General features: G+C 44.1%; 1 protein-coding gene across 4 annotated transcripts in view; it reads left to right on the forward strand.

Moving 5' to 3' along the window:
* Positions 1-19250, forward strand: part of MCTP1 (multiple C2 and transmembrane domain containing 1) — a 190668-nt gene that overhangs the window by 17127 nt on the left and 154291 nt on the right. For 3 of the 4 annotated variants that reach the window (XR_008933284.1, XM_056849242.1, XM_056849244.1), the window contains exon 5: positions 1112-1150. The exons of the other annotated variant lie outside the window; for it this stretch is intronic. Coding sequence is in view for 2 of the 3 variants with exons in the window: in XM_056849242.1 (XP_056705220.1) it covers positions 1112-1150 (39 nt within the window). In the remaining variant the exon portion in view is untranslated. The remainder of the gene's footprint in view (positions 1-1111; positions 1151-19250) is intronic. 4 annotated transcript variants of the gene reach the window in all.

Raw genomic sequence — 19250 nt, forward strand, 5'->3', positions numbered from 1 at the left:
ATAGCATTTCATACATTCTGTTATATTTGTTTTATTACTCGCCTGTGTTCCATGGCTTAGTCTTTGAAGTAAAACAGAAACTGGAGCTGTGATACCTTTGACCCCATTTTCAAATGAAGTGTTTACAAGAGCTACAACTCCATTTTTAATTAGAATCATAGAATCATAGAGTTGGAAGGGACCACCAGGGTCATCTAGTCCAACCCCCTGCACAATGCAGGAAATTAACAATTACCTCCCCCCACATCCCCAGTGACCCCAACCCTCCCCCCGCCATGCAGGTTCCCACAATCAAAGCACTCCCGACAGATGGCCATCCAGCCTCTGCTTAAAGACCTCCAAAGACGGGGACTCCACCACCCTCCGAGGCAGCACATTCCACCATCGAACTGCCCTCACCGTCAGAAAGTTCTTCCTAATGTTCAGGTGGAATCGCTTTTCTATTAGTTTAAATCCATTACTCCGTGTCCTAGTCTCTGTAGCAACAGAGAACAAGCTAGTCCCCTCATCAACATGACATCCCTTCAAATATTTAAACATGGCTATCATTGATAGAGTATACATTAGAACTTTTTAATGTGGGCATTATACCCTGAAGTAACTGAAAACGTGGGTTAGATCTGGCTCACTGGATAACAGAAACGTTCCTACTTTACTAATATTCTATTCTTGCTGGGGGGAAGGAATCTGAAACATAAATTACTAATTCTCTGTGTTTGCCAAGTCAAGATGAACAGGAACTAATTGTCTTAAATGTATAAGCACTAATTCAAAAACAGATTTAAAAATCGCACCTGGCTTTAATGTATAATTCTAGACTAAGCATTGTTCATTGCTGTAATCTGTTTCATTTTTTTATGTTGATCCCAAACATACTCGTTACTTTATCCTCATTTACTTCATCAAAGAATTAGAGGCTCAGATATATTGAAATTGTGTTTCATTGTGAATGGTGCTTGTAATTGTTTGGTTTCAGTCTTGTGTAGCTGTTTGTAATGCCTCTGTCACTTCAGTAGCATTAGTATGTGCTTTGCTCCTTTGGATGACAATTGGCCTCCCTATTCTGTGTGAATAAGTAAAAGGTGATTAAAATGCTCTATTTCATTTACAGACAATGCTAATGAGGAAGAGTTGGAAAAGATCAAGTAAGGTAATTCTTAGCATGTGGTCTTGAGAAAAAATGTATAACATTTTGTTTGTGTCACTTAAACTGAAAGTTGTGACACAAAGATGTAAAACTGTTCCATAATTTTAATACTGTTAGGAAGCCTTTTTAAGAAATCCATTTGTGTTATAGTGCAGCATTTTAAAGATGTCTTCATTGCAAAAATTCTGAATCATTACTTAGATGTGATGAGGAAGATCAGTTTACTTCAGGTGTCCTCAACTTTGTTGAACCTGTGGGCACCCTGGGAATTTTGATACAGGGTGGTGGGCACAACCACAAAATGGCTGCTGTGGGAGGTGGAGCCTATCATAAAATAACCACAGCAGAGGGCACACGCACACATGCACACAGAGGAAGCTCAAATGCAGGAGACAAGAAGAGCAATTAAACTGGGAAAGGGGAGAAAGAGAATAAAATAAACACTGTGGTGGCAATTTGTGCTGAAACAATGTTAATTTAATCTGTACAGCCAATCAGATCCTCAGTACTAATCAGAAGCCCTGCTGGGCAGTAGTTCCACCTGGCCATGCCTACTTTCTAAAAACACTTGGTGGGTGCCAGAAAAGGTGTTTGTGGGCGCCACATTGGGGACCACTGATTTACTTCATATACTATTTGGAGTCATCAGGGACTGAATTGGTGGATACTTTAAAAAAGAATACTCCAGTCTTTGGATTTTTCTTGAATATAGAACATTATTTTGTACAACCACTGGATGCATGTGCCATAGTTTCCATCATCAAGCTTAAACGTAATTGAACACGTTTTGCTGTAATAACTGATCAGACACTTGGCTTTTCTGTAAATGTTACAAATATTGGCAGAGGAGGAGGTGACATGAGTTGGGAAGAAGGAAGGACAGAAAGGGGCCCAACAACCACGGAATGTTTGTTCTCTTTTGTTCTGACCCTGCTTCTGGCTGTGATGTACTCAACACTAATAATTACTTTCTTGTCTTGTTATGAAAAAATGGTAATGTTTAAGTGTTGCCAAATTCTAGAGATACTTGAACCTCTGCAGCGGCTCATGTCATAATAGGCAGTTGTGTATAAACCCCAGATTGATCACTGATCCCATTATGTGATCGCTCAGCCTTTTGTCAGAGTTTGCTGGGTCGCTAGCTGCACATGTATGTCTAGTCCAACAGTGCACACTTGCATGAGTGAGAGAGCAAAAGATCATAGGAATTATATTTTTCCTTATGGCTGCGTTAACGCTGGAGATTTTCTTCCCATTTGGGGATTCTGTTTCAGCAGATGACACCCCCACACACTGTTGAGCATCACTTTATAGTACAATGCAAATGTCTTCCATCTTTGAGGGCTTTGTTTCAGCAGTTGAAACCTAGCCTCACCTCACCCCCCCCAAGTGATTTCTTCCCATTTTGGGGCTCAGTTTCATGACACCCTTCTAAGCCCACATTCCGTGCAACTATCAAAATTTAGCCGTGCTAACTGAAGCATTAAGTCTAGTCCTTCTTCAGATGGGCAACTGGAAGTTCTCTGGTGAGCTGGAACAGGCAAGAGCCCTTTCTATACGATCAAAAAAAGTTAGATTTTATTCTTGATGCTACATAACTACCCAGATGGTTTTCAATGGATCCTCATGTTTTTTTACCATCAAACTTAGCATCAAATCATATATCACAGGTCCACAGAATGTACTAAAAAAACTCAGTGTAAAAGTCAGCAGAACAAGCTTAAAGCAAGGAGCTTATAGTGTAAATTTAGACAGTGGAAGATAAAGCAGAAAGAGGGGCAGAAGGGGTAGAAAGCTGACAGTTTAATTAAAAAGGAGAACCTCCAAGGTTAGGCAATGGCTGTCGAAAGCACAAAAATACAACATCTAGTGTAAGAAAACACTCTCCTCCTAAATCTAAGATGGAGAAGAATGCTTTCAACCCCTTCCCCGACTATTTCCTTTGTGCAGGGAAGTGACAAACCCCTGGAAATCTCTCTGGCTCACTGCACCTTTTAAAGGACAGTGAGAGACAAAGCTAAAGTTTAGTCTGTAGTTTTGTGACTGAATTTGGAGCACTCACCTGCTTCCCAGGGAGCAATGGGGGGTGTTGAGTGTGTTAAAGTTTGTCAAGTCGCTTCTGACTTATGGTCAGACCCTACGAATTAATGACTTCCAAAACGTCCTATCATTAACAGCCTTGCTCAGATCTCTGCGGCTTCCTTGATTGAGTCAGCATTATTGTCGTAGGGTTATTGTCTTTTCCAGTGACTTGTATCTTCTCTGAATGTGACCAAAGTACAATAGCCTCAGTTCAGTCATTTTAGCTTCTAGGGAGAGTTCAGGTTTGTTTTGATCTACACACTTACTTGTCTTTTTGGTGATCCATGGTATCCGTAAAACTCTTCTCCAACACCACATTTCAAAGGAATGAACTTTCTTCCTGTCAGCTTTCTTCATGGTCTAATTTTTACACCCAAACATAGTAATGGGAAATACTTTGGAATGAATTATCTTGATCTTTGCCATCAGCGAAACATCCTTATACTTTTAATACACTTTTCTAGCTCCTTCCTGACTGCCCTTCCCAGTCTCAATCTCCTTCTGATTTTTTGGTTGGAATCTCCCTTTTGGTTGATGGTAGAACCAAGGAATAGAAAATCTTGAACAATTTCAATTTCTTCATTGTCACTCTTAAAGTTGTGTAATTCCCCAATAATCGTTATTTTTGTCAGCTTGATGTTCCACTGCAATCCTTCTTTGGCACTTTTTTCTTTAACCTTCATCAGTAGTTATTTCAAGTCTTCACTATTTTCTGCCAGTAATGCGGTGCTACGTATTTCAAATTGTTAATGTCCCCCCCCCAAATTTTCATTCCTTCATCTAAATTTTTCCTTACAATATGTTCTGCATATAGAGCAAAGAGATAGGGAGACTATCTCTAACTGTTACCCTAAACTGGACCCAGAAAAGGAGAAATTAGCTTTAAAAGGGTTCCAGAAAGGCACAACACAAGACCTTGTAGTCTGTGTATACTATGGTGGATCTCAGTAGGGGTACCCCAAAGTAAAATTATGAAGAAAGAGAGTGAGAGTGTAGTTGTACAAAAAACAAATTATTTTATTGTATACAAAATAAAAATAAAAGGGAGCAAAAATGTAAATAACCTACACTAAGCAACGGACAGCCCATTCCTGAAGAGAGGTGGTGGATCTGCAGTGGCCGAGAACAGTGCAGCTGCACCACCTCCTCTAAGGCTGCCTGGCCGCCACGGAGGGGGAAATAGTATAAAAGTATTAAATTAAATTATAAAAGTATTAAATTAAAAAGGGGGAAAGGGGGCATTCCTGGAGTGAAAGGGCTGTGGATGCTGCCTTAAGGCATCTCCACCCCCGGCAACATTCTCACCCCCATGCTGGTGCAGGCTTTCCCTTCTGGGAAGCCCTGCTGGTATGCACTGGTGGCAGGGAGGGTGCCTGGACGCTGGCGCGTTTGTCCCTGCACCGGCGTAGGTGCCACCTTTTTCTGTGATAAGGTGGCACCTATGCTGGTGTGGGGTCACGCCGGCTCCTAAGGAACTTTGCTCCCCCCCTTTCAGGAATGGGTTCATAGAACTGATTCCCTAATCAATCACACATGCACAAGCACAGACACCAACACACTTATTAAAGGTAGAAGGGAGGAAATTGGGAATTTTTTAAGGAAGGGACATGCAACCTTAAATCCAGGGCTAAAGGTCCAGAGGTACATGCAGTGGCGATCCAAGGAGCAGAGCAAGTAGCTGGCAAAGCAAGGGGGTGGGGAAATCCTGCAGATCACAACAGGGGTTCTCAGAAGGAAACCAGAGTTTTGACCACCAGAGATCTGGACAGGGATCTGAGGAACAATTTACTAGGTCTGGGGGATCCTTCTTTTATGGAGAGAAGGACTGCAGGGTAGGTGGGATTTTGACCATTCCAATTTTGGATTGGGTCAATATAAAAAGTTTAAATCTCACTGGCTGGTTTAAAGTTAACTGCTGACAAACTTGAGCAAGAAAAATTGGGGGAAATACCTTGATTACACTATTGTGAGCCAAATCTGCGTAGGCACAACTAGCCTGTTGAGGCACCAGGATTAACATACTTTAATTAAATTGAAGCGAGCTAGATCTGTATGGACACAAAAATCTGGGCGAGGTGACCTGATTAACATACTTCACTTAGATAGGAATGAGCTAGATCTGCATAGACACAAAGGTCTGGGTGAGTCCATATGTCTCCTGAAACAGGATGGAGGGCAAATTAATGACTTGAGAGCCCCTCTTGATTGAGTAAAAAATGGAAGAAGAGGAACTGGCAGTTGGTTAATGAAATAGCAACTTTCTTTGGCTGGGTAGACACCTCTGGGGTATGTCAGGATATTGGGTGCTGTCTTCAGTGTTGAAAAGTCTTTTGTGATGGAGAAGGATATGCCACTGAACTGGGGAAGATTGCATGTTTTTCTGCTTTCCTGCCAGTAATGCACTTTCTGATCATTTCTGGGAACTTTCAGTGTCATGGCTGAACCCAGGTGTCTTATCAAGATTCCTCAAGTTTCAGATTCCCAGGCACTTAGGCTGTAACCGGGGATGCTTATTAAAACAACTAAGTCCAAAATAAGAGGAGAACCTTACCATCTAAGGGGCCTTGGCTGAAGGAGGGGGCGGGGTCCTCACATAACACCTTTGCCAATGGAAAACCATTCTGTTTCTCCATATTCTGACCTAACAGTAGCCTCTTGTCCAGAGTACAGGTTGTGCATCAAAACAATCAGATGTTGTTGCACACCAATTTCTTTTAGAACCAACCACAGCTTTTCATAATCCACACAGTAAAAAGCTGTGGATATTTTTTTCCTCTCTTTTTCCTTTGCCCTGGTTAGGCAGCCAGGCCAATTCCCTGAGTAAGTAAGTTTGCCAGAAACCTTTGTGACTTATGGCAAAACTTAAAAGTAGCCATGAGGCACAAAGGCGACACCTTTCCTCCTTTCCTGTAGTCCAGTCTCTGTTTTTTTCCTAGTCCCCATCTCTCTCGCTCAGTTTGTGGCTGCTCCATCTATTAATTATGCTTAATCAAGCACATAATACAGCTGCTGGGGGGAGGGGAGCTATTGCTCAGCCACTTTGTGAGGTGTTTGTGATGTTTGCTGAGCCAGCAAAGTAGTACTGGCATTGGCTTATCAATAGTTGCTTCCCATCAAATGAGATAAATTCGCCAGACAAACTCATCTGTAGCAATATCCCTCCTAATTTCTCAGGGTCCTAGACCTCTAGACTGAGGGGAGGACCTGATGATGTCAAGGGACAGGGCTTGATGACAACATATATTCATCTGCGTGGCTTCTATGCAGTCCCAGGCCAGCCATGGATAAGATTTGTCAGCTTCTAGCAAAATCTAAAAAGAGAGTGCTCCCCCTCCCCTCGGGGCATGCAGCCTTCCCGCCCAGTGGTCACATGACCCAGGGGGAGGGAGCACTCTTCCCTCCAGTTCTCCAACTAGAAAACCAACAACCACATAAAGCGGAGAGGTCCCACAGCGGGGAAGGAGGGAGGGATGTGTTACTGCATAGAAGATCCACCAGATGAACAACAGTTACAGGTAAGTGAAACTCTGTTTTTCATCTGCGTGGCTTCTATGCAGTCCCACATTGGGAGAATAGTGAGCTCGCTTACCAGGAGGTGGGTGTGGGACAATCACCGAAACAGCGATTGCAAAACAGCACGTCCCACGGCTGCTTCTCTAGCGGAGACCACATCCATGGCGTAGTGTTTCATGAATGTGAATGGCGTGGACCAAGTAGCAGCTGTACAGATGTCGTGAAGATCAACCTTAGAGGAAAATGCGATGGATGCCGCATACGCTCTGGTCGAATGCACCCTAATCATGTCAGGACAGTCTTGACCTGCAAGTTCGTAAGCCAACCTGATGGCTGATGTGATCCATCTGGAGAGGGTCTGTGGAGAGACTCGACAACCTTTATGATGACCACCAAAGCAGATGAATAAATTATCGTCCTTTCTGAAACTGCATGTTCGCTTTATATAGAAAAGGAGAGCTCTGCGAACATCTAGTGAGTGTAGGGCTCTGTCTGCACTCGAGGACGGGTTAGGGAAAAATACCGGGAGGACTATGTCTTGGCCAAGGTGAAAGGCTGAGACAACTTTGGGTAAAAATGAAAGTTTTGGCTTTAACACAACCTTATTGGAATGAAACTTAGTATATGGAGGGGAATGTGACAGCGCTGAAAGGTTGCTAACCCTCCTCGTCGAGGTAATGACGACTAGAAAGGCTGATTTAAACGACAGTAGGGAAAGCTCGCATGTAGCCAGCGGCTCAAATGGTGGCTTCATGAGTTGTGTGAGTACCAACAACAGGCTCCATTGTGGAACTGAAGGTGAAACTGGAGGGTATAAGTTGGTAAGGCCTTTAAGGAACTTTTTGGATAAAGGGTGAGAAAAAACTGAAAAGGAGTCAATATTGCAGTGAAAAGTCGAAATGGCGGCTAAATGAACTTTAACAGAGGAATTTGATAAACCACCATCTTTGAGGAACATCAAATAATCCAAAATAGAGGACAATGGGCATGTAACAGGAGCAAGTGATTTAGCTGTCGCCCAACTAGAAAACCGTTTCCATTTTGCATTGTACGAACTGCGGGTAGAAGACTTTAGGGAGTGTAATAGAACTCTGGCTACTCTATCAGACCACTGCCCTAGGGTCGAATCCTGCCAACTGGATGTCCGGGGGGTAATGGGTAGGGTCCTTGGGTAGGTGGATGAATTCCCCGTGGGTAAGGGACATTAGCACCGCAAACCACAACCTCCTGGGCCAGAAGGGTGTGATCACTATGGCATTGGTGTGGTCGTGACTGAGCTTGGCCACTACTCTCTGAAGTAGACGGAAAGGTGGAAACAGATAAAACAGAGCCCCATTCCATGTCGACTGAAAGGCATCACCCAGGGAGCCTGGGCTCGGCCCCGCCCTTGAGTAGAACTGTGGACACACAGAGTTGAGACGTGTGGCGAACAGATCTATCTGTGGGCAACCCCATAGATGGAATAGGTGTTGGAGGCAGTGCGTGCTCAGAGTGATCTCGTGTGCTTGATTGAGATGACGACTCAGGGCGTCTGCCAGAGTGTTGCTTGTGCCTGCAATGTGTATCGCTACAAGTCTCACTTGATGTGCTATGGCCCATTCCCAGATGCTGGTGGATTCCCTGCAGAGCGAAATGGACCGTACGCCTCCTTGTTTGTTCAGATAATGCTGAGCGGTGGAACTGTCTGTAGCAATCTGAACATGATGCCCTTCCAGATATCCTGTAAAGGAAGACAGAGCAAGGCGTATAGCACGAAGCTCAAGCAGGTTTATGTGTAGTCTGGATTCTGATGTAGACCAAATGCCCTGAGCCCTGAGCCCTGAGGTGATCACAGTGAGCTCCCCATCCCGACAGGGATGCATCGGTGAAAAGATGCAACTCTGGGGAGGGAAGGTGGAAGGGAAGGCCTGCAAGGAGGTTGGAGTCGGTAGACCACCATTGCAGAGAGCGTATAACATATCTTGGGATGGAAAGACATTTGAGTTGTGAGTCGATGTTAAGTCTAAATGTCCGGAGGAACCAACCCTGAAGTGGGCGCATACGTAGACGCACAAACTCTACCACAGCCGTGGTGGAGGCCATAAGGCCCAGCAATTTCTGAACCTTAAGGGCTGTCTGAAACCTATTCCTGGTGAACCGAAGGACCATAGACTGAATTGCACGAGCCCTTTGTGTAGGGAGAAAAGCTCTGGTTGTTGTGGCATCCAAACGGGCCCCAATGAATTCTTGTATCTGGGAGGGGACGAGCCTAGATTTAGAGAAGTTGATGATGTGGTAAACGGGGGTTCGTGGGGGGGAGAGAGAGACCGGAGATCGTTATTTCAAGAAAACAGTTTATTTGCAGCTGCTGACTCAGAGGCCCTAATGGGCAGAAATCTCTGAGCCCCGATTGTACTGAGGGAGAGATATTTATCCAAGTTCAAGATATGACAACCCATCAACATTCAGGGTAGGCTGATAGCACTCCAGACATCGAGGAGGCAGCAGAGTAACAGTTTCACCCACTTCTTGTTATGGTTTACTCTAACCCTCCATGACTCTTGCCCCAATTCCTTAGCACACAGACATACATACACAGAGATATCCTGCCCAGCAACAAGCTATTCCCTTGCTGTCCTAATACATTTCAATACATTTACAGAAAGGAAAAGAGATTATTACCAATTGCTAAATCAGTGGATCTTCCATAGTCAGGGGAAGTCTACCTTGCTGTCTCATTGACTAGGAGGCCTAAATTGTTGAAGGTCTATAGGATTTCATCAAGCTGAGCATGCAGCCTTGATTGTGAAGTTCTTACCACCAGCTAGTCATCGAGGTAGGGGAAGATTACACAACCCTAAAGTGCAAGATGAGCTACAACCACCGCAAGGCATTTAGTGAGCATCCTAGGGGCTGTAGACAACCCGAAGGGTAAGACATTGTACTGATAACATCTGCCATTGCACTCAAACCTCAAATACTGCCTGCAGTCAGCATGGATCGCGATGTGAAAATAAGCATCACGGAGATCTAACACCACGAACCACATATGTTTGTCAAGAAGGGGAAGCACTTCCGGTAGTGAAAGCATGCGAAACTTTCTGGTCTTAACAAACTCATTCAGCTCTTGGAGGTCCAGTATAGGACGCTTCCCCCCATTCTTGTCTACAAGAAAAAAATGAGAGTAAAACCCGCAATCTTGGTCAGCGAGAAGGACTTCAGAAATGGCCCCTTTAGAAAGGAGGGTGTCGACCTCCTGCAAAAGTGGCTCAGGGGCCAGTGATGTAGAGCGGCCTGGGGCTCGATAAGGGGGTAGAGCATCGAATTCGATGAAATATCCAACCTTTATTATTTTCAACACCCAAACATCATTTGTAACAGCAACCCAGGCATTGTAAAAGGCAGACAACCGGTCTTAAGTAATATGCTGGAACCTCTAGTCATGCCTGTTTAGGCTTATTGAAACCACCAGGGGACACCCTGGGCCCTTTGCAGCCTCTAGGCTTAGACTGGAATTTCCTGTCCTGTTGTGGACGTGGGAATGAGGGGCGAAAGTTAGATTGGTGAAAAGCCCCCTGGAATCTGTAGGGGCGGGAAGATTGAGGGGTCTGGCAGCCAAAATACCTTCGTTTGGGCTCAGATGCCTGAGGGGCAATTCCCAGCGACCATGCATTTGTCTTATTCTTCTTTAGATGGTCGAGGAATGTATCTGTTTGGACACTGAACAGGGATGTGCCTTCAAAGGGAAGGTCTTCTATGCGTGCTTGAGTGTCATAGGGAAGTGCGGATTAGCGGAGCCATGCATGCCGGCGAATTACGATGGCGGAGGCTATGGCCTTACTAGATGAATCCGCCACATGGTGCGCCGCCGTGAGTTGTTGTCTCGCGAGAGACATGCCCTCATTCTGGATGGCCCTAGCCGAGGGCCTCTCGTCATCAGGAAGGATGGAGATCTGTGGGGAAACTCTATCCCACAGGGAGTACTGATACCTAGCCATAATCGCTAGGAAATTGGAGATGCGTAACCCCACCGCGCTAGAAGAGTAGATCTTTCTAGCGAGGGTATCTAATTTTCTCCCTTCTCTATCTTGCGGTGAGGAATGTGCTCCCTACCTATATTTACCATGGAGCACCTCCACCACCACTGATTAAGGTGGAGGGTATTGGTACAAAAACTCCCCGCCTTCCCTGCGGATCTTGTATAAATTTTCCACTCTCTTGGAGGAAGAGGGAACAGAGCAAGGTTTGGCCCAATTGGCATGAACCACTTCAAGAATACTCTTTATCATAGGAAGTGCCACTGGACCCGCATCCGGGCAGTGTAGTATATCCATAATGGAATCTAAGGGGCCAGCATCATCAGGCCTAAAATCAATATTAAGGGCTTTCGCCATGCGGAGACTTGGTCTGAGCTCAGCGGCGAGGTGAGGTGGATTGGGAGCGACGTCGACTCAACCTTGGTGACCGTGAAGGCGACTTGCGGCGTGGAGATCTAGAGCGAGAAGAGCGGTGAGAGGAGCCCCGACCGCGGCCATCTTGCGCCAGTGGCGCAATAAACTTAGCGGGTTGGACGACCACCGAGGAAGGTTTGACCCGCTTGGAAGTCCCTCCTGCCGACCGTTTGGAAAGTTTTGATGTTTTGGACGAGGGCCCGGGTTCAAACGACTGACCTTGTGATGAGGTTGAAGGGCCTACCGCCGGATCCGGGCGAAGAGACTCTTTGTAGAGGTGGGAGAGAAGGCAAGTCGAATGGCCCCTCAGGGCCTTTGCGGTGAGTTTGGCACAACTCTTGCAGGACGCAGAAATATGGCCTTCTCCCAAACACAACAGGCACTCTTTATGCGTGTCTGTTTTGGCCATTTTTGTACCACAAGTGGCACATTTCTTGAATAGAGGAGCCTTTTTGGACTCCATTGCTGCAGCAGAAGCTAACACGTTCTCTCTCCGTGGCGGCAGAAAGAGAACTGGAGGGAAGAGTGCTCCCTCCCCTGGGTCATGTGACCACTGGGCGGGAAGGCTGCATGCCCCGAGGGGAGGGGGAGCACTCTCTTTTTAGATTTTGCTAGAAGCTGACAAATCTTATCCATGGCTGGCCTGCGCCTGCACAGTCCCAATGTGTTACTGCATAGAAGATCCACCAGATGAACAACAGTTACAGGTAAGTGAAACTCTGTTTTTTCACAACGTGGCTCACTTAGTTCCAATCATAGTTTGACCCATATGTTGTGCATCCCCGGGACAGTTGATTGCAAAATCTCAGTGTTCAGGTGAGAGTTCGTTTGTCTGTGTTACAACACTTTTGTACTGGTATCCCCATTGTGTTCAGATTGTTTATTTTCTTTGCCTGTTAAAATTCCTTAGGATGATGAGTGATGTTGCATTGTTGCTCATTAAAACATCCTTTGGGGCAGTATTGATGAATGAAACTGTGCTTTTAATGTTCATGATCAGGCTAGTGTGTCTGGGTAGTATCCCAACAGGCTGGAGGACGTTTAGCCAAATGAGCCTTCTTACACTTCTACACATACTGAATAGTGCACTTTCAATCCACTTTGCAACTGGATTTAACTATGTGAAGTGGGAAAATCCACTAAAGTGGATTGAAAATGTATTATTTAGTGTGTATGAAAAAGGGTCCCTTCTATTGGATGTTCTTTAAATTTAACTTAGTAGAGTGATAGGATACGGGCCAGTGTTAAGCATGCACCACTCTAGTTAGCTAAGATCCTAAAGCCAAGTTTTGAAGTTGGTTTCTTAACCATTATTAGTCTCCAGTGTAGTTTTGTGTGATGTACAGATGTAGGCATCCTGACTGTTCTCCTGTGTGACCCTTGTTCATTCCCAAGCTAAGGAGAGACTTGACCAGAATGAAGGCAAATAAACTAGCAGTTATCTAGGCAAACTAGAATTTGAGTGATTAAGTGCAGCAAAATTTCAGTTTCAAAAGCAAGCCGTAATTAAAGCAAACTAGAGTTTTGTGTTATTTCTTTACTGAGCCACTGTTTTAATTTTCTTCATTGTAATATGAACTCTTTGTTCTGCATATTTCTTGGGGTTGCTTTGCTCTTACCTGTTTGTGGTATACTGTGCACTGGATTAATTGCAAGTATGTGGAGAACTTTATTTCAAGGCAAGAGGCTTAATTTGATGAATTTCTGATTTCTTGTAATCCCATATTTGACTTCTAGAACACTATGCAGACATAATGTTTCTGGTTGCTTAACTGTGGCTGCAGGATAATGCATTTCTTTCTCCACCCTCCTGGAGTGTGGATTATTGCCAGTGGCTAAGTGTTACATTTGGCAGCAACATTAATCATTGTTATTGGGGTACAGATACTTTTTTCTAAAACAGAAACTAGCTTGAAGGGAAAGACTAAGACCTGAATATTTCAGTGTATGGAAGGATTTAGTTTTCAATGGACCATTCTGATTTCTTTCCCCTCCCAGCTTTCCTCTACAAATACGTTCAGCCACTCTTAGTATTGTCATCATCTAAATACTAATAGCGGTTGGCCAAATCTGAGGAAACTTAAATCTGGTGACTAGAGCTCTGAACGGGCAAGACAGATCTTTCTGCAAACCTGAAAAGGGCAGCAGGTTTGCAGGAAAATGTGAAATCTTTAAAAAAAGTTTTTTTTAAAAAAACCTGAAAATGATAAAGGATCACCTGTAGCTTTAAGCAATGGATTCCCTCAGTGGCTGTTGCTAGGCAGTCACAGTATTCCAGGCTGGGTTTCTGAGAGTAAAAAGGCAGGGGGAGGGGGCAGGGCTCTCGCCAGGCCTATTGTGTGGCTTTTGAGGGAGAACTCATTGAGGCCAGGCCTGGCTAGGGTTTCGAGTTCCAGGTTGTGGTGAAATCTGAGGAGGGTGGTGTTTGGAGGCTTCAGCCAGATATAATGTCATAGAGTCCCTACAAAGCAGCCATTTTCTCCAGGGGAACAGATCTCTCTCATCTGGAGTTCACTTGTAATTCCAGATCTCCAGGCCCAACCTGGAAATAGGGCCTGGAGGCATGCCTTTAATGCCTACATTTATATTATTAAAGGCATGCCTTTAATGCCTACATTTATATTATCATTTTCTCAATTGAAGTTGGCATGCCTTTAATGCCTATTCAATACAATTGTTTTTCCATTGGCAGTTGGTCGTCATGTATCAATGTTTTTTTGTAACTATTACTGTCCTTCAGTGTTACTCCTCTGAAGATGCCGGCCACAGCTGCTGGCGAAACGTCAGGAAAGAAAATACCAAGACCACGGTTACACAGCCCGGATAACCTACGAGAACCAATATTACTTCTTTGTATTTTGAATATTAAGTTTAGATTTTGAGCCCACGTGCTGTTTATTAGGTCCAGCCTGCCTGGAAGTTGGCAATCCTAGGCGTGACAGCAACCTTTGGGTAACTTGATACCACTCGACTTGCATGTCTCAACTAGGCCTGGCTGTTTGCTACTGTTCAACAGCAGCCACCCTATGAAAGCCAGTGTGGTGTAGTGATAAGATTTTGAGTCTAGTTTCTGGTAGACCCAGGTTCAAATTATTAATCTACTGTGGCAGGTTTACAGGGTGACCTTGAGCCAGTTCTCAGCCTAACCAAGACTTTTCGCATGTTCTTATGTTCCCCATTGTGGAGAAAGGTGTGGTTATAAATTAAGTAAATAAAGAAGTATAGCTCAAGATGGAGGGCAGATAAATGTAGGTAGGTTGGTGGGTGGGAAGGAGACAAGGAAGCATGGAAAGTTGAGGATATGGGAGGTGCCAGGAGGATGGAAAGGAGAGGAAATAGTGTGGGGAAGGGGGTATTGGGGAAAAAAGAGGTGTCCTCTCAAGTCCTTGAGGGTTCCCCACCCTCTGTGCCATAGTTTTCCTAGGTAGAGGTTGCCGGGAAGGGGGGGAAGAAGGGAAAGCTGAAAACATGGGGGTGGATAACGGTAAGTTGGGTGGTGGGAGGGAAGGAGAGAAGTAAGCAGGAAAAGGAGAAACAGTTATAGGGGCTTTCAGGAAAGGGGAAGAGGAAATAGTGAGGGAGTGGAAATTAGATGCTCCATGCAAGTCCTTGCAGGATCCCTGCTTGTTGTGGCTATTTCACATCTTCCTAAAGCTAGTTTTACAAGAGGTTCTGCAGCTGGAATAAAGGACGAGCTAAGGGGAGGAGGTACGCAGATCTTAGGCTCAGCACCACAAATGAGAAGAGGGGAATCCTAGTTTTTGCTCTCTAATAGATCCTGGGTACCAGTCACCAAACCCAGTTTTTGTCACCAGCGGTTTCTGGGTGCTAGGATTTTTTCATATATTTTTTTGTAAGTGCTATGTAAGTTTACAGCTTCACCAGGATTGGAAGCCAAAGTAAAGTGTTTGGGACAATTATGTTTTTGCTGGCCTTAGAATTATTAGGTCAACCTTTATTTTCAAAGAAGAAAAGTATCTTAACTTCAGAACTCTCTGGTACTTAATTGATGACTTACCCTGCTAACTAATATGGGAGAGGAGTTAAACTCAGTGGCAAAGTGAAATGATTTAAGTAGCTTGGTTTCAAATGTAATGTATTATAGGATTAATAGTCTGTTATTAGCCTTTCATTTAACATAACGTCTGTCAAAAATGTCAGTAATTTCCCCCAGTGAATCCTTTTTTGCTGGGTCCATTTGCTAGGTTTACTTTGTTTGGTCACTTCAGTGAAAGAGCAAAGTAGATCATCCTATTTTTCATTCTCTACTCTTTTCAGACTAAGTCCTTTCTGAAGGAAGTCCTGAGTGGAGATGTGCACCTTAAAAAAATGGTGGTTTGGGGATTTGGATTTTAGAAAGGGCCTAAATATTGGTACTTGGGTGTCTTTGGGTTCCCTGATAGCATTTTGGGATTAAAGTTCTGTTTTGAGAGGGGATTCCAGAATTATTTGAGCTCCGACTTGGGGGGGGGGGGCAGGAGTGGCTGTTTTTCAACCAAATGACACCAAAAATAAAGACCTAGGGTTGCCTGTCCACTGAAGACCTTCCAGGTTTCACACAACATCCAGTTCTATGAAACCCTGAACAAGGTGCCCCCAGCCATCCTACTTGTCTCTGTTGTTTCTTATTCAGAGAAGCCAATAGCCAAATTTACAAGAGCAATCACTGCCCAAAAGCCAACAAATGCAAGCAGAATCAAAATCCCAACAGAACCAACGTCAAGCCTGGGAATCCCAGCAGAAACGACTTAAGCGAGGGACACTGTTGCAAGCCCAACACAACCAATGCCAAACTGAAGACTCTCAGTAGAATCCAGGGCCAATGAGGCAAGCCCACTAAAACCAACAGCCCTTCATCACTGGCACACTTGTTCCCTACTACTACTGTAAAGAAGAAATACAGCATGTGTATGGCATGACTGAGCTTCATTTTAGGGGCTTTTATGGGGTCTGCTTGTGCTCATTTTAAATTGAGATACTAATTTACTTTCCTAACATCTCTTGTTCCAATGATATTTGTGGGGCTTTATCTTTATGACACTGGCAAGAACATTTTTGACACTGTATTTATTTATTTTCTGCACAGAAATGCTTTCCCTAACATCTGATCCCATTGTCTGGAAGAGCTGCCTCCTTTCCCCTCCCCCCATTGCCCAGAAAACTTGTAAAATTGAAGAAAACAGCCCTTTACATTTTATGCTGGCCTTTGGCTGTAATAATAAATGATTTGATTTGATTTGAAGAAAACACGTGGGAGCCTTAAAATGCCAACCCCAACTATTTTTGGGTATTCCCAAATATTTCCAGAATTTTTGGAGAATTGACATCTGTTATCCCCAAGAATCCCAAATATCATCCAGATACCCAAATATACCTAGAAATACACAGAGAAGTTATTTGGTGATTATAGATTTGGACTGGAAATATCCCAAATACACATCCATACTTGGGAAGAAAGATGGCATGGTGCACCTGATAGCAGATGCTATGCAGGGTCAGTATTTGGAAGGGGGACCACCGAGGAAGACTCTGCAGAGGAAGGCAATGGTAAACCACCTCTGCTTCTCACTTGCCTTGAAAAGCCCTTGCTGAGGATGCCATAAGTCAACGGAGACTTGATGGCACTTTATACACACATCCCTAGTCCTAAGGAAATTTTATTGTGCATGTTTGAATGCTTTATGCTTTGAAATAGGCTAACTTGACATGGCAGGGCTTTGAATCAAATACAGAGGGAAAGGTCCATATAAATAATAGTAACAGTGCACTGAAAGAAAGACAGAAGGCTAATTTTTTTAATTAAAAAAATTGATTGACCCTTTTAAGCTAATGATAACATAGGTGGTTCAGGGTTTATGATTTCAGTACACAGGACATTGGCATAATGATGTTATTACACTTACTTTTGCAGCTGTGACCTTGAACGTTTTGTTTCAAGTTCTGTTACTCTTGCACTTGTAGTTTCAATGATCTCCCAGTTCACACAGTATTATTTGTCACATTATTATAATGTACCCATAGGTCTTCCACCAGTGGATCTAAAATGTTGAATGATGAGGGTGATTTTCAGAGGGAGAAGAACATGATGGAAAAGGACTATCCTCTGAACTAAAAGGGCTTCCAGTTTGCTCAGGCCTGTGTTTCTTCCATAAAGACAAGGTTGTTTTAAAGTCTGATGAGCTATTTGTGCCTAAGGTCAATTACATGTTTTATTGGGCTCGGGATAGGAATATCATAACTTTTTCAGACATTGTGAGACTGACTCAGTCACCATGTGTTATGTGTGCATACAGTGTTTCAACAAGTGCTGTAGCTCTTCTTGATTAGCAGTCAACCCTCCCGGAATGTGCATACTGCTTTTGGACATCCTATCAGTCGAAGATGCCCTCCTCTTCTGAATGAAAACATTGGACTTAACCACAATTGTTTCTTTAACTCAGACATATGGATGGTGTCCTTGCTGTGCCATGACAGAAGGAATGGTTCATCATGATTACCAACCAAGGAATGCTGTTGTGTTTGCTATCACAGTCTGTTATTGTCCGTAGGGCTGTGGCTCAGTGGAAGAGCTTCTGCTTTGCATGCCAAAGGTTGCAGTTTCAATCACTGACATCTCCAGTTAAAAGGACCAGGGAGGAAGTTATGTGAAAGACCTCTTCCCGAGACCCTGGAGAGCCGCTGCCAGTCTTAATAGACAATATTGATCTTGATAGACCAATGGGCTGATTCAGTGTAATGCACCTTCATGTGTGTTCATACTGTGTGTGTAAAGTGCCGTCAAGTCGCAGCCGACTTATGGCAACCCCTTTTTGGGGGTTTTCATGGCAAGAGGCTAACAGAGGTGGTTTGCCAGTGCCTTCCTCTGCACAGCAACCCTGGCCTTCCTTGGTGGTCTCCCATCCAAATACTAACCAGGACTGACCCTGCTTAGCTTCTGAGATCTGACGAGATCAGGCTAGCCTGGGCCATCCAGGTCAGGGCGTATTCATACTACCACTGATTTATTTTATGCAAACTGTCTTCTGTATATAGTTAAGTTAAGCCTGACTGTTGAGACCTGCAGGGTAAAGACATTTATTCTGTGAGTTGTTTTGTTTTTGGTCTGGAAGTTACCAATATTTCCTGATTGGGAAGTAGTAGAACTGCTGAAGGAGAAAGATGCCTCGTACCAGTAGTTGCAGAAAAGCTGTGAATTGTTCCTGCTCCCTATCCCAATGAGAGGAATCATCCATCAGTAAAGGATGCCCTCCAATGATTGTGGACTTCCCCGCTTCCCTGTCTTGCTTCAGTCAAGTAAGCCCCCATTCTCCCATTTTGTTCTTGGGTGTGAACAGACACTCGGGAACAGCAAGGAGACAAACTGGGGGCGGGGGTGCAGTGGGAAGGGAAATCAGCAAAAATTGCCACCCCCTCTTCAGCAAGCAGAAATGTCATTCTGCCAGAGGAATTGCATGGTTGGATACATGTCAGTAAGTCCAACATTCTGTTTACATGCCCTTATACGACAGCAGTTTCAAAATAGACCTGTGGTCTGGTCTGTATAGCATTAATGGTTTGCTTGTAAAAGACACATCCAGAACGTATATGGGCAGGATAGATATTTTAGATAGGAAAAAAATGCAGTCTGTCTACTCTTTTTTCAGACGCATAACAGTACTGAAGAGCAGGAAGAAGGCTGCACTATTCTTTTTATTTCTTATTCTGTCAGTATAAGGCCAACAAAGTTTGCTCTAATATTAATATAAAAGTTCCACTTGGGCCCTTTGGAGATGGAGAAAGAGTATTCAAGTTATATGGAAAAAAGTATTACAGTCCATCCCTACCCTCTGGACTAATGGAACACCCTAGAAAGACAGTACAGGGTAATGGTCAATGTGTTGGACCAAGATCAGGGAGACGAGTTCCAGTCCCCACTCTGTCATGACAATTACTGTGTGACTTTGGGCCATTTGCTCTCTGAGCCAAACTTGCATCATTGGATGGTTGTGAGAATAAGATGGAGAATGTGAGAACCATGTAAATTGACCTGAGCTTCTTTTATGAAGGGCAGGTTAAAATGTGATAGCTATATTGACAGT

This window comes from Euleptes europaea, chromosome 4 (assembly GCF_029931775.1).
Source record: "Euleptes europaea isolate rEulEur1 chromosome 4, rEulEur1.hap1, whole genome shotgun sequence".
NCBI lineage: Eukaryota > Metazoa > Chordata > Lepidosauria > Squamata > Sphaerodactylidae > Euleptes > Euleptes europaea.